The sequence below is a fragment of the Carassius gibelio genome, chromosome A23, assembly GCF_023724105.1.
Source record: "Carassius gibelio isolate Cgi1373 ecotype wild population from Czech Republic chromosome A23, carGib1.2-hapl.c, whole genome shotgun sequence".
In the NCBI taxonomy this organism is placed as follows: domain Eukaryota; kingdom Metazoa; phylum Chordata; class Actinopteri; order Cypriniformes; family Cyprinidae; genus Carassius; species Carassius gibelio.
This window is the reverse complement of record NC_068393.1, coordinates 10,126,135-10,140,603: the sequence shown is the minus strand read 5'-3', so window position 1 is coordinate 10,140,603 and position 14,469 is coordinate 10,126,135. Positions and strand designations below refer to the sequence as shown.

The 14,469-nt window shown below is 43.7% G+C and overlaps 1 protein-coding gene across 2 annotated transcripts in view; it reads left to right on the top strand.

Moving 5' to 3' along the window:
- LOC127944838 (CDK5 and ABL1 enzyme substrate 2-like) overlaps positions 1–11,623 on the top strand; it is a 72,157-nt gene extending 60,534 nt beyond the window's left edge. Inside the window, exon 10 of one of the 2 annotated variants that reach the window (XR_008150464.1) lies at positions 11,558–11,623. Coding sequence is in view for 1 of the 2 variants with exons in the window: in XM_052541146.1 (XP_052397106.1) it covers positions 11,316–11,456 (141 nt within the window). In the remaining variant the exon portion in view is untranslated. Of the gene's footprint in view, positions 1–11,315; positions 11,482–11,557 lie in introns of those variants that run through there. The other variant, XM_052541146.1, reaches the window with a different exon arrangement.
- The last annotated feature ends 2,846 nt before the right edge of the window (positions 11,624–14,469 follow it).

Below are 14,469 nucleotides of genomic sequence, written 5' to 3'. Positions count from 1 at the left end.
GCGCGGTGGCCAAGTTAAACATCGATTGGCCCACCGAGAAAGCAGCTGAACCGCAGAGAAGCAAGCTTGATGAACGCTTCCTGCGCGCGAGTCAGCCACCTCCCAGCCGGGGCCTGCCATTCTTTCCCGACCTGCACGATGAGATCTCCAGGTCGTGGAAACGCCCATTCTCGGCCCGCCTCTACATCCCCTCGTCAGACTACTATGGGAACGTAGTGGGGATGGGAGAGCGCGGTTATAGAGCGATGCCCCGGGTGGAACAGACGCTCGCGAGCTATCTGTCCCCCGGTGCGGCGTCGTCTCTAAAGGCCCCGGCGTTGCCCTCAAAGCCACTAAGAACAACTTCGGCTTTGGTGGGCAAAGGGTATGCGGCAGCAGGTCAGGCTGGTGCGTGTCTGCACACCATGGCGGTGTTACAGGCGTACCAAGCCGATCTGCTCAAGGAGCTAGATGAGGGAGAGGAGATCAAGTCCCATGATATCTCAGAGCTAAGAAGGACCGCTGATCTCTCCCTCCGCGCCACCAAGGAGACCGCTCGAGCGATTGGGCGGTCCATGGCAGCTATGGTGGCCGCGGAGAGGCACTTATGGTTGACCCTGTCCGATATGAAAGAGCGGGACAGGGTCTGCCTCATGGACGCCCCGATCCAGCCGACTGGCCTGTTCGGCGACGCAGTCAATTCTGTCGTCGACAGGTTTCAGGAGGCCCGCAAGCAAGCGGCGGCGTTCCATAAGTTCCTCCCTCGTCGCTCCCTCGGGGCATCTGGGCGGGAGATGCCCCAGCCGCTCCCTAGCTCCTCGTACCGCGAGGCCCAGAAGCAGAGCGTCGCCTCTCGTGCTCCTCCGCGTCGGGAACGAGAGTCTCGACGACGCTCTCGGCCGAGGACTTCCCAGCCCAAACAAGATCTCAGGGCGGTTATTGAAGCTAAGAAGTCCTCGGCCAAGAAACCCTGACGCCAACAACCCAGGGTTTCAGAGGGCAGCCTCTGCTGGGGTAGAGCGGTACACACCGCAGTACACGGTGCCCGTCTCCCCTCAGCGCCCTCTGGGGGCCGGTCTGCTAACCCTGCCAGTGATCCAGGGCGCAGCAGGTCCCAGCGAGCATCGCTCTCAGTATCTTCCGCCCGTGCGCGTAGCGGGGCTGAGACGCTCGCCGCCCCTGCGGGGGCCTCTTACACCAGAGATCAGTCTCGAGAGACTGATTCCCTTAGTAGATTATTTAGCAGCGTGGAAACTACTGCCAAATGTATCTCGATGGGTCCTGCACACAGTAGAAAAAGGCTACCGCATTCAGTTCGGCTCCGTGCCGCCAGTATTCAATGGGGTCGTCCAGACAGTAGTCGGCCTCAGGCAGGGTCTGGTTATGGAACAGGAAGTGAAAACCCTATTAGAGAAGGAGGCCATCGAGGTGGTCCCTCCTCAAGACAGGGAGTCCGGTTTTTACAGCCGGTATTTCATAGTTCCCAAGAAGGATGGGGGGCTGCGTCCGATTATAGACTTGAGGGTCTTAAATCGTTCAGTTATGAGACTAAAATTCAGAATGCTCACAATCAAGCAAGTTGTAGCGCAGATCAGGTCCCAGGACTGGTTTGTCACGATAGATCTCAAAGACGCATATTTTCATATATCCATCCTTCCACATCACAGGAAGTTTCTGAGGTTCGCTTTCGGGGGCGAAGCTTACCAATATCGAGTACTTCCCTTCGGCCTTGCACTCTCACCCCGCACGTTCACAAAATGTGTAGACGCGGCTCTGGTCCCCCTGCGCATGCAGGGCATCCGCATTCTCAACTATATCGACGATTGGTTGATCTTAGCTCAGTCAGAGCAGGCTGCGGTTCGGCATCGAGATGTCGTCCTCGCACATATGGGGGAGCTGGGTTTGAGACTGAACGCCAAGAAGAGTGTGCTTTATCTGGTTCAGAGAACCACCTATCTAGGCGTAGTATGGGATTCGACCACGATGCAGGCACGATTGTCCCCTGCTCGTATCGAGTCGATCCGCATCTCAGTCGAGAGAGTCAAAGAAGGCCAGTCACTCACTGTCAAACAATTTCAGAGATTGTTGGGTCTGATGGCAGCTGCGTCCAACGTGATACCTCTTGGCCTGCTGTACATGAGGCCCCTGCAGTGGTGGCTCAAGACCAAGGGATTTTCCCCGAGGGGCAATCTACTTCGCACTATCAAGGTCACGCGGCGCTGCCTACGTGCCTTAGATGTATGGAAGAAACCTTGGTTCTTGAAACAGGGCCCGGTGCTGGGAGCTCTTTGTCGCCGTGTAACGCTAGCGACAGATGCGTCCCTCACTGGTTGGGGTGCAGTCATGAGTGGCCACCCTGCCCGTGGTCTGTGGAGCGATCGCCATCGAACATGGCATATCAATTGTCTAGAAATGCTAGCAGTTTTTCGTGCACTGAAGCACTTCCTCCCAGACCTAAGGGGTCACCATGTGTTGGTGCGCACCGACAACACATCGGTGGTCTCCTATATCAACCACCAGGGAGGTCTGCGTTCGCGCCCTTTGTACAAGCTGGCGCACCAGATCCTGGTGTGGTCCCAGAGCAAACTCCTCTCACTAAGAGCAGTATATATTCCTGGGAAACAAAATGTAGGAGCAGACATACTGTCGAGGCAGGGGCCGAGGCCCGGGGAATGGAAACTTCACCCACAAGTAGTGAAGCAGATATGGAGAATATTTGGCAGGGCTCAAGTAGACCTATTTGCATCTCAAGAGACGTCTCAATGCCCCCTTTGGTTCTCTCTAGTTCATCCAGCTCCTCTGGGACTGGACGCTATGGTACAGACCTGGCCGAGGCTTCGTCTGTACGCATTTCCCCCTATTGCTCTGCTCCCGGGAGTTCTGGCGAGAGTGCGCCGGGACGGGGTCCGTCTGTTGTTAGTAGCCCCGTTCTGGCCGGGCCGAGTATGGTTCTCAGATCTAGTCTCGCTCCTCGACGGCTCTCCGTGGGAGATACCGATCAGGAGAGACCTCCTCTCGCAGGCGCAGGGTACGATAATTCACCCTCGCCCGGAGTTGTGGAAGCTGTGGGTGTGGCCCCTGAGGGGGCACAACTTTTAGCAGCCGGTCTCTCAACCGAGGTTGTTGAGACCCTTCTCCAATCCAGAGCTCCCTCAACGAGGAAACTGTACGCCCTGAGGTGGAAACTCTTCACCTCATGGTGCAGAGACCGCCAGCTAGACCCAGCAAACTGCCCGATTGGTACAGTTCTGGAGTTTCTACAGGCTAGGCTCTCTGCAGGGTTGACCCACTCCACGCTGAAGGTTTACGTGGCGGCTATTGCGGCCTACCACGCCCTTCTCGATGGCCAGTCTTTGGGAAGACACCCCCTAGTTACACGTTTCCTCCGCGGTGCGCTGAGGCTGAAACCTCCAGTACGGTCCCGTATTCCCCCGTGGGACCTGGTCGTGGTGTTAGAGGCAATGTGCAGACCCCCATTTGAACCTATTCAAGATATCTCAGACAGACATCTTACACTTAAAACCTCCTTTCTGTTGGCTATCACCTCTCTGCGGAGAGTAGGAGACCTCCAGGCCCTCTCTGTGGCCCCTACTTATCTTGAATTTGCACCAGGCATGACTAAAGCGTTCATATACCCTCGAGCGGGATATGTTCCTAAGGTTCCCTCTGTTACACCACAACCTGTCGTACTGCAGGCCTTCTGTCCTCCTCCCTTTCGGGAGCCCGACCAGGCGAAGCTAAATTGTATGTGTCCAGTTAGAGCGCTGGACGCATACACCCACAGAGCTGCCCTGTGGAGAAAGACCGATCAATTGCTTGTATGCTACGGTCCCCCCAAGAGGGGTTTTCCTGCTTCTAAGCAGACTATCAGTCGTTGGATAGTCGAGGCTATCAACGCTTCCTATGAGTCCTCTGGTCGTCCCCCGCTGTCGGGAGCCAAGGCTCACTCTACCCGGGGTATGGCGGCCTCCAAGGCCTTCTTAGCAGGTGTATCCATGCTGGACATCTGCAACGCTGCGGGATGGTCCACGCCCTCCACGTTTGTAAGATTCTATGGCCTAGACATGCCAGTCACTCCAGGCGCTTCAGTCCTCCTGACCTAAGCTGTGCTCTTCGGATACACACTAGGCAGGGGTTTGGTAGTCTGGCGGCGTTGGTACTCGTTCCCCAAAGCGCTTTTGACGCAGCTCGAGTTCCTGAAGAGGAACGTCTCTAGGTTACGTATGTAACCCTAGTTCCTCGAGGGAACGAGACGCTGCGTCTCGGAGCCATACCCCCCGGCACCCCTGCCGGCGCTTGCTGGTACTCGAAGCTGACGCCAGCTGCGTGGCACGTGCTTTTATAGCTTCCTGGTCGCTTACGTCACTCCGCCGGTGACGTCACGCTCTTCCATTGGTCTGATTTCACACGATATTCAGAGTCGCGCACGCTGGGCGCGTTCCCCAAAGCGCTTTTGACGCAGCGTCTCGTTCCCTCGAGGAACTAGGGTTACAAACGTAACCTAGAGACGATTGGTGTGTCTTACCATATTATTTTAATGTATTTTCTTATTGTGAATACACTGCTTTACTGTTTACTGCACTCTGTTATTCTTCTCATTATACTGCAGTAAATAAATGCATTAAAGGTGGTGTGTGTATATAAATATTATTTATTTGTAGGCTTATAGTTATAACTAAATATATTAATTTTTTACTCATTTATAGGCTCATTGCAATGTTGTAAAAATGTATTATAGAATCATTGCATTAGAATTGTCTGATTTTCAGTTGATGCTGCTGATGACAGGACTGTCCCGCGCCGATCATATCCACATGCAACTGCACCACCGCTGAATTTCAATGTGTTCCAAAAAATCTCAAAATCCTCATTGTAAATTATGGTATCAACAAACTATCGGTGCCTCCATGGACATACTGGTAAGTGGAGTTCCCTTTGTAAAGCAACATTATCCTTCTGTTAATCCATGAGCTGAAAATGTGTGATCTGTTTATTGTAAACTGACATTTTTCCAGCTGTACTGTGGATATTGACAGGCTTCCAATGTTCATTTGTAATGATGTACAGTATGTGATAAGTCATTCATTAAGATTGTTCACACAAAAGCAGCAGGAATAAAAGTCTGCCTATATCTATAAATAAACCTGTATTACCTATGTCTCTACCTCATATATTGCGCGAACAGAACAACTGAAAAGAAAGACACTAAGTAAATTGCAATGGCTTAATTTAAGTTAAAAAGTCTACAAATTTATTAAATAAATAAAATAAAATAAATTATTATAAAGGAAGAAATCCTGCACATTCCTGTAGTTTGTAAGAAATCAATCATGTAATTTTCTTTCAGTTGTTTCTTATTTCCATGACTTCTTTGTTTATTTAATGTTCTGTTTTGTTTTCTTTAAATATATCATTGTTTTACCCAAAAATGCGAATGGTGGTGGGGGTGGGTACATATGTAAATGTATAATTGGTATGTGTAATAGGTTTGTGTATATGAAGAGTTCAGATGCAAAAGCCTCTAAGTGACATCTGAAATTTTCATGTAAAATTAGGATTTTTATCAACCTCCTATGCTTAGGTTGAGTCATTTTACTTTAATTGCAATATGCAGGTCCTTTTCCAGGCTATTAAAGTAAAATAACTGAACATAAATATAGGAGCCTGATAAAAATCCAAATTTCAGATGAAAATTTCAGATGGCATTTAGAGGCTTTTGCATCTGAACTCTTCATATATAGAAGCATATTTTGCTGCCATTCTCAAAAGACCCTATTGGTTTTGTGAAATATTAACACTCACCTACATCAACCTCTTTCCAACACACTAAATTTGCATGAGATTTTTATCTTTTCCACCATGTCACCTTATGAAATGTTATAATCTCACCACAAGGAAACACATTCACAGGGTCATTCCAATTTGCAGCAAGTTTTACATAATGCAGAAGGAAAACAAAAAGTACAAACAATGTTGTACTGACTCTCTGAAATATGAATATATAATAACAAAGCAGCAGAAACTGCATCTAAAGACTGCAGTCGTTAATTTGCTCTCTTCTGTCAGAGCGCACCTGTGAAGTTATTTCAAACGCTCCATGACTTATCAGTCAATGAAATCCGCACACGCTCATTTACTAAAATCCTGTACCCTAAGCCAATCAGATGAGAGTGGGCGTGTCTGGGCGAGTAGCGCCGGGGTAGAAACAGAGCTGAGCAGCAGCGGGGCTGTTTAGTGTTTACTTGAGAATGGCTGCTGCTGCGTGCAGTACGCAGAGCACTCTGAACCCGTGCACTGGCAAACTGCACAGAGAGCATCTGCGGAAAAGTATAGATTCGCGGAGGAGACAAGCTGCGCTTTTCTTTCTCACTAATATATCTTTGGACGGACGTCCTGTGCGGAACAATGTGAGCGCAGCGGGTCCAAGTGATGCCGAGTTTCAGTGCTCTGACATCGAAGCGACTGTGAGCGGACTGTCCGCTGGGGCGAGTAGCTATGGGACCTTCCCCAGCCTCTCTGTCCCCAGACTCGGACTGCTCAACGTCCCGCCCATCCTGGTTCTGCCGTCGGATTCTAGGTTCAGTGACGCCGGGAGTACCGAGATGTTCCTGGAGAGGGAGAGGGGCTTGTTCTCCTCGCAGAGCAATCTTCTGTCCCCGTGCAGTCTGCAGCCCACTCCGCTCGGAGCGCGGAAGTCTCCGACCCTGCTGTCAGTGCAGAGCTGCGGCTCTTCGCTGGAGTCTCGACCGCGGTGGGTTCTGTACGGGTTTCTGAAGGGGGTCACTTTAGAGGCAGTGCGCTCGAGAGAGACTGGTAATGTATTCTGATAGTTTACATGGACTTCTCTGTGAAAGACAGTCCATTTGGCCCTGTGTCTAAATGTACCTACACCTTGACTGCATATTTGGGCGTCATGATTGCAAGGTTCTGAGGTGATCATCACACTTTAGTATTATTTTACTTATTATGTAAATAATGAGTAATTTTGTTGAACAATATGGAATTAACGTGTATATTTTTTTTTTCTGGAGCTCAATATAATTGCACATTTTATTTTTTTATTTTATTTTTGTAGTTAAATATTATAGTATTAACATGGACACGTAATTTAAAGTGTTAGTCATTACTCTAACAAGTCTGAATGAGCATGTTTTGTAACTGATTTGACGCAATCCATTATTTTATTATAGAAATTTAAAACAACTGATCACAGAGGACAATGTATACATTATACACTTGAGTCATTTGTCACATCTGTCCCATCGGAGTCTAATTTGTTTGTGCTATAAATATACATGACTTTACAGTGAATTAACCATCTTACAGGTCTTATCATTATCACTGAGAGATATGGCATTTAAAATAATGACAGACATAAAAGTAGTTTGAATAGTCCAACAAGTAGCAGCTTGATCACAGAAGTATTAAGTTCATTCCAACTAAACTCGAAGAAATTCAAAACATTGCAAAGATGCTTCCATCAAAAAAAATATTGAGCTTCTTGCTTTATGTAAGAGTTTAGGAGGAGTTTCTTCCCCCAGGCCTTAACATCTTCATGTCTCCACTTAATATTCACTTTATCAGTAAGATATTCATTATTAAATTCCTCACATTGACATACTGAAAGTGTCAACCTGTTTGCACATTTGCCTCTTCTACATCCCTACATATGTTAATATACTGTATAAGACTATACGTAGTGTACTTTCATGCACATTATTTTCCATTTTATATTTAATTCTACAGTATACATCTTTTTGTACACATTTTTCATATGAAATTTTTATATTTTTATTGTTTACTTTTATTTCATTCTTTTATAGCTATATTTATGTATATTTTCATATGTGTTGTACTCTTCAACAATTTAATAATAATTGCACTGTCCATAGAGCGGACCTGACTCACATTTCACTGCTGGTAATATATGCTCTATATAATTGTGTATGTGACAAATAAAAATCTTGAATCTTGAATCTTATGTAGCCTATGTGTGTTGATTAATTTTTGTGTTTGAATAAAAACCTAAATCTGTCAAGTGTCTATAGAGGACTTGAAATGCTTGGATCTGCTCTAATTCATATGAATTAATTTTATGATGTATTTATGAACTTTTTGAAGTGTCAAAATCATGTGAACTGTCAGTGGAGAGACAGAAATCTGTATGTCAATGCCGCTATCATTCTTTACAGTTTTGCAATTATTTAGTTTCTCAGTTTCTGACAAGAACGAGACAGGAGAGGTTTCTGTGAGGGTCTCAAGAGTCTCTACCACAACATCAAATGACTCTTCGCTGCAAGTTTACAAGCTGGCTTATCTTTATGTGGAAGTTCTAAAGAAAGCTCTGTGCAAATGGTCAATTCTTCTAAATTAGCTTTCAGCCCTTGTCTAAGTAAGCAGTAAGTAATTGTTCACCCAAAGATGAAAATTCTGTCATCATTTATTCACTCTCATGTTGAGCCAACCTTCGTTCATTTTTTAAACACAAAATAAAATATTCTTAATGAAACCTGAGAGTTTCATGTTATTTAACAATATTTGTCACTATCGTAATTTTAGGCTTATCTCGAGATTTCGTAATGGCTTTCTTGATAATCAATACCTTCATAGTTTTTAAAACACTTAATATTTTAAAGCCTTTATTAATTTCCAATGCTATTCACTTTAAAGATTCATTTTGAATGAATCAAATTCACGAATATATGTAAAAAGATGTCAAAAATGTCTCCTATAGTGGAAAAAAAGACTCCTTAAGATGAAATTTTCATGAAATTAGCATTATAACCAGTAGAGGATCACTCATTAGCAGTTGCCATTTCAACTCACTAGGTTTTTGCTTTTTGCTTTAGTCTTGCTTTTAAATTTATTATAAAATGACTATTATGACAAACTGTAGGCCTTTTACTGTACTGAAGTGTAAAGTGTAGCAAGTGCAGGGAGTCAGACAGTCTCATGTCATTGAAAAAATATATTTATAATAATTAAGCCCAGGCACAAACAGCCTACAAATTGAATATTTTATTAAAAAGTTAATTATTAATGCCGTAACAATTGAATAATAATGCATTTAATATTTTTAGATTTAATATAAAAACAACATTTAAGTTTTTTTTCCCCCTTCTTCAAATTGTGAATGGATTATGTAAAAAAAGTTTATGTGTTCCCCTTAAAGCTGTTTTTGACCAGAAATGACTGAGACTATCTAAAACCAGAAAATAACTGTGTATATTGTTATGGATGACAACTTGCTTCACATTAAGAGTGTCACAGTCAGTTAGTTCTGCAACTCGTTGAAGCATTGAGTCTGTGACAATGAATTGAGTCACTCTTGTTCTGCACATGGTAAGAGTAGGATGAAAAGCTGTCTCTGAGTTGGCCAAACACTAGTGGCGCGATCTGCTGACAGTGTAAGATTTTATATAGAAACCATCTCTCATGTCAACAGGAAGGCACACCTGACACTCTCCTTGCTGCTGAAAACAAATGTTATTCTCTAGATGAAGGAGGGTGAATGATATACCGTTGTGTTTATTTTTTAGAAGAAATTTCTGTTTCTGCCTGTATTTGAGAATTTAAAAAAAGCATACCCAGGAACGCAAAATTAATACCAGTGGCCTGTGGAGTGATTCGGGAAATGAGCAACACCTGCTCCACTCACCGTTCTCGAGTCCCACGGAGGAGACTGGAAGGATACAAAAGAGGAGCGACGACAGTGAAGGACGAGAGAGGACCAGGCCTGGGCTTTGTGATTGGTTTTTGTTTGTGTATATTTTATTATTAAAGTTTTGAATTCAGTGTCCGCCAGTTTCCACCTCCTTCTTCCCGATGATTATGAAGTTTTATATTGTTACACTGGGGATGAATGGCTATCTGTGTGATTAAGCCACTGCTGAAAGCAGGGTGGTCTGACCTACAGACATGGAAAAGATAACTTATCCAGCTGATGTTGTTACTGACACTGTAATAAACTGTAATAAAAAAAAAAATCTGATTATCTTACTAATGTAAATTTGGTGATTGTTCTGTCACTCTCTTTCTCTCGCTGTGGTTGCCTTAACCTGTCCTCCAACCAATACGCTCGTATAGGTCGTTTGTCCAAATCCCTGAAATATGACCCATCAGAACGTATACTACAATTATGCCCCTATCGGCAAAAGGTCGTTTTCATATTAATGTTTTCTAATCTTTTATTTGCACTCTGATTTGTGTTTCGTGTAGCTCAGTTGGTAGATTGTTGTTTTATACCTTAAAATGTAATCATGCTATCGTGGGTTCGATCACAGGAACGGACGTGCACGAAAATGTAAATGGTCAATAAATCATAATTTAGCATGTGATTTCTGTGAGGGTTAGGTTTAGGGGTGGGGTTAGTTGTGGTCATTCGAACGAATAAGTTGGAAAATATGTAGGAAATAAACGTGCGTTTTGATTGGTAATGACGTTATACGTCATTTCATGACGACAGACGCAATGGGATACTGTCATTATTTTTACCCCCGCTAGAGGGCGCTTAACTTTAAAACCTAAATATAGGACGTAATAAGGTGCTTGCACAAACGACGGATATGGTCGTTTTTTGTTGGAGGACAGGCTCATTCCCACACATCAAACTCACACTGAGCAAAATCAGAAGGTACACTTATATTTTAAATATGTATGTACGAATATGTATGCAATAACCAGATGAAACCAAACTTTTTCAAAAGACACCTTAAAACCTTATGAAAACTCACTGAATAAATTCAAATAACTGATTGAAGTACTTAAGTTACATTTGCGTGAATATGATTTTTAGTTTGTCGTCGTTGTCATCTGTTCTCTTTATGTCTCCCGACATCTCTGTTTTTCCGTCTTTTCATCAGTTTGAAGAGAGAAATCCGTTCAGTGAGTTAGGGTTAGATTGATGTGAGTGATGCTCCGACACACATTTTCCTGACAACACACATACACGACAGTTCAAAAGTTTGAAGATGGGATGATTAGTGTCTTCTGCTCAAAAGGCGGCATTTATTTAATGAGAAACCGTAATATTGTGAATTATTGTTCCATTTTCTCATAACTTTTGTATTTTAATCTATTTTAAAATGTAATTTAGTCCTGTGAGTCAAAGCTGAATTTTTAGCTGAATTACACCAGTCTTCAGTGTTACATGATCTTCAGAAATCATTCTAAAATGCTGATTTAATGCTCAAGAAACTTTCTTAATATTATTGTTTAAAACTCTGGTGCTGCTTCATGTTTTTTCAGGCAAAAATGCACTCACCCTGTCAAAGTTGTCAGTGTTTGTATATCTTTTTATATCTAATATATATCTTTTTGTTTTTCTTTGTCTCCAGAAATTGGAGGAGAGGTTTCGTATCAGCCATCGGGAGCTGATTGTTTTTGAGTTCACTATCTTGGTGGCTCTGGAAATTGCACTTTACCTTCCGGAGAGTAAAGTCATGCCCCACTACCGCAGGCTGGTGAAGCAGACCTGACGTGTGTAGAGCGGAGGCTCAGGGCCGACGCGAATATGCAGATGAGATGCGTTAGGCAGCCGATCATGTGGAACTCTGAGCTCCCTCCATTGCAGTTTGAGGTATCAGAGCGAATACACATCATCAGGAAGCTCTAAGGAAGAACTGACAATCCAAATGATGCTTTTATAGTAATCTGGTCAGCGGCATTTTCTTTTTTCATGGTTGTCTGTTTTTGTGACCACCATGGGAATACTGCTGAGAAAAACAACACGGATCTACTTTTATTGAAAACAGAAGGATTTAATGTACAAGTGTGCGCTGAAGTGAAATTTCACAATGATATAATTCAGGCAACGATAGTCAATACAGGGCCACAATCCCCCATCCTTCTTTTTAACAAACAAGAACCCGGCTGAAGCTGGTGAAAACGAAGGTCTGATGAAGCCCTTGGCCGATTCTTCCTCGATGTAGCGCTTCATTGCTTCAGATTCTGGTTGTGACAGAGGGAAGATTCTTCCCTTAGGCGGTGTGGTACCGGGCATTAGGTCAATAATGCAGTCTACAGTGCGGTGTTCAGGTAATTGAGATGCTTTTCTCTTGATGAAGGCCTCGATTAAGTCAGAGTACTCGACTGGCACATTTAGGCTGTTAACGTCCGGAACAGAGGGGTCAGAGGCCTTGCTGTGGATTCTTGAAATCTTGGACAAACCGCGAACTTGACAAGAGGGGTCCCACTGGATAATTTGATTCTCTCTCCAGGAGATGTGAGGGTTATGGGTGCACAGCCAGGGTAGTCCAATGATAATGGAGTGAGTGGATGAACTGATGACATAGAATCATATGGTTTCTGTATGCAAGTTTCCAATGAGGAGCTTGGCTTCCTCTGTGATCTGGAGAATCCTCCCGTCACCGAGGGGTCATCCATCTAGAACCTCCACTGCCAAGAGTGAGTTGCAGGCAGTGAGGGTCAATTGGCACTGAGTAACAAACTCACTTGAAATGAAATTCCCCGCTGCCCCCGAATCTACGAGTGCTGAAGTCAGAAATACTTTGTTCTGAGTGATTAACTGAGCTGGTAGATTAAAGCAAGATCCACGACATTCGCATTCCTCGGGCGTGATGTGGGTCGTTCCTAGTTGCATTGGTTCCTGCGAGTGTGGAAATGAGAGAGCATACTCCGCAGCTGAGCTCCTCCCTTGAGTAAGGCTTAATAGCTGCTCTCCAGCATCTCCTCTCTCCGTAGAATGTTCAAATACCTCACAGAACTGTTGAAGGAATGCCTCGAACAAGGGGAAAGCGGAACCATCCGTCCTCCAGACTGCTATTGTCCACTCTAACGCCCTGCCGGAACAAACAAATGCTATACGGCTGGATTCCGTGGGGTATAATAGCGGCTGTTGATTGAAGAAAAGAGAGCACTGTAACAGGAAACCCCTACACATAGTCAGAATTCTGTCAAACCATTCTTGGAAGGCGAGGCGTGGGCTGACCAAGGAAGTCATTAATGGCGAAGGTTTATTTGAATGACGGATACCTTTGCAATGCTTGAACTAGCTCCTCTGTTAGAGTGGTCAGTCGGTTCAGCTGATGCTGTTGTTGATGCCAGCTGAGATGCTTGGGCGGTCAATTCGGTGGAGTTTAGCCGCACTGGGTTGTACATAATTATTAACTCAAATGATATATAGGGAATTTGAATAATTAATCAGGAATATGATTAATACATATATCTCATATGACAGTTACATTAAAATTATTGAAGATGAAAAATAGCTCAATTGCATGTACTGTATCAATAACTCATTACAGGGCACTGTAATTTACTCATTAATATGTCAATATTCCATTCTTCATATCAATTATAGTGATATCTCTTACTGTAAATTACTGCAAATCAAACAGTGGTTTGTCCAGCAAACGGCCGTAAGATTAACTTATCAACTTTCAATAAAGTTATCACTTCTTATAATTCAAGGAAAATATTCTCTGGCTATGAAAACATTATCCTATCATTATAAAATTGTCTACTAAAAAGTAAAGATCGTGTAGCTAAAGATCAGACATTTCATTGACTCGTAATGTGAGCTGTTCAGAGGCAATCATGAATATATATTGTTTTTTAATAATTGAACTAATAATACATCAAACTACAAATCACACAGAGTAAATAGGCGTACGACAATACAGACAGTAAACTTTGTACAAGACATAACGGAATCCAAACGAGAGAGAGAGAGAGAGAGAATGAGAGAGAAAGGATGAGAGAGAGACAAACGAATCAAATCATAGACAAACTTTAAGCAGCACTTAAATCTCCATAGAGAATGATACTGTAATAATAAAATCTCCATACTCATCGGGAAGAAGGATGCGGGAACCGGCGCACAATCAAAATGAAACTTTAATAACAAAAATAAACACAAAACAGCGCACCCACCCCTCACGGATGACTGGTGCGCACAAAATAAAAAGCAAACATAAAATAATGGCCCAGACCTGGGGTCTCATGTATCAACCTTGCGTACGCACAAAAACTTTGCGTACGCCAGCTTTCACGCTCACGGTCGGATGTACTAACAGTGAAATTACAGGGAAGTGGATGTTTCGGCAGTTGCGCCATATGGGTCTAAATAAAAAGGCAAATGTTAACTGTAATTTAAGTACGTTCCATTTTTAAGGGGCACACACATTTGCAATAAATGAAATGGATCCGTAAAATCTCTGGTGTATACTTTTGGTTCGCTACACTGAATGCATTTGACAATGAAATATAGGTACGCTATATGTACCAAAGTAAAAACAAATGAGAAATTGGTTACCTTCGTCGCAATCCTGTAAATCGGAGTCTCCCACAGCAGAAGATACTACTCCAGAGAGTAAAGTTTCACCCATAATTGAGGCAACTCTCTGCTCAAAGGGTGTAAGTTCATCGACCCCTTTACCACTGCCTGTCCTGCCCACACTTTGTCGGTGCGCAGCAGTTCTCCGTTTAACGTCCACCTTTATATCAGACCATTTCTTTTTAAGCTCATTT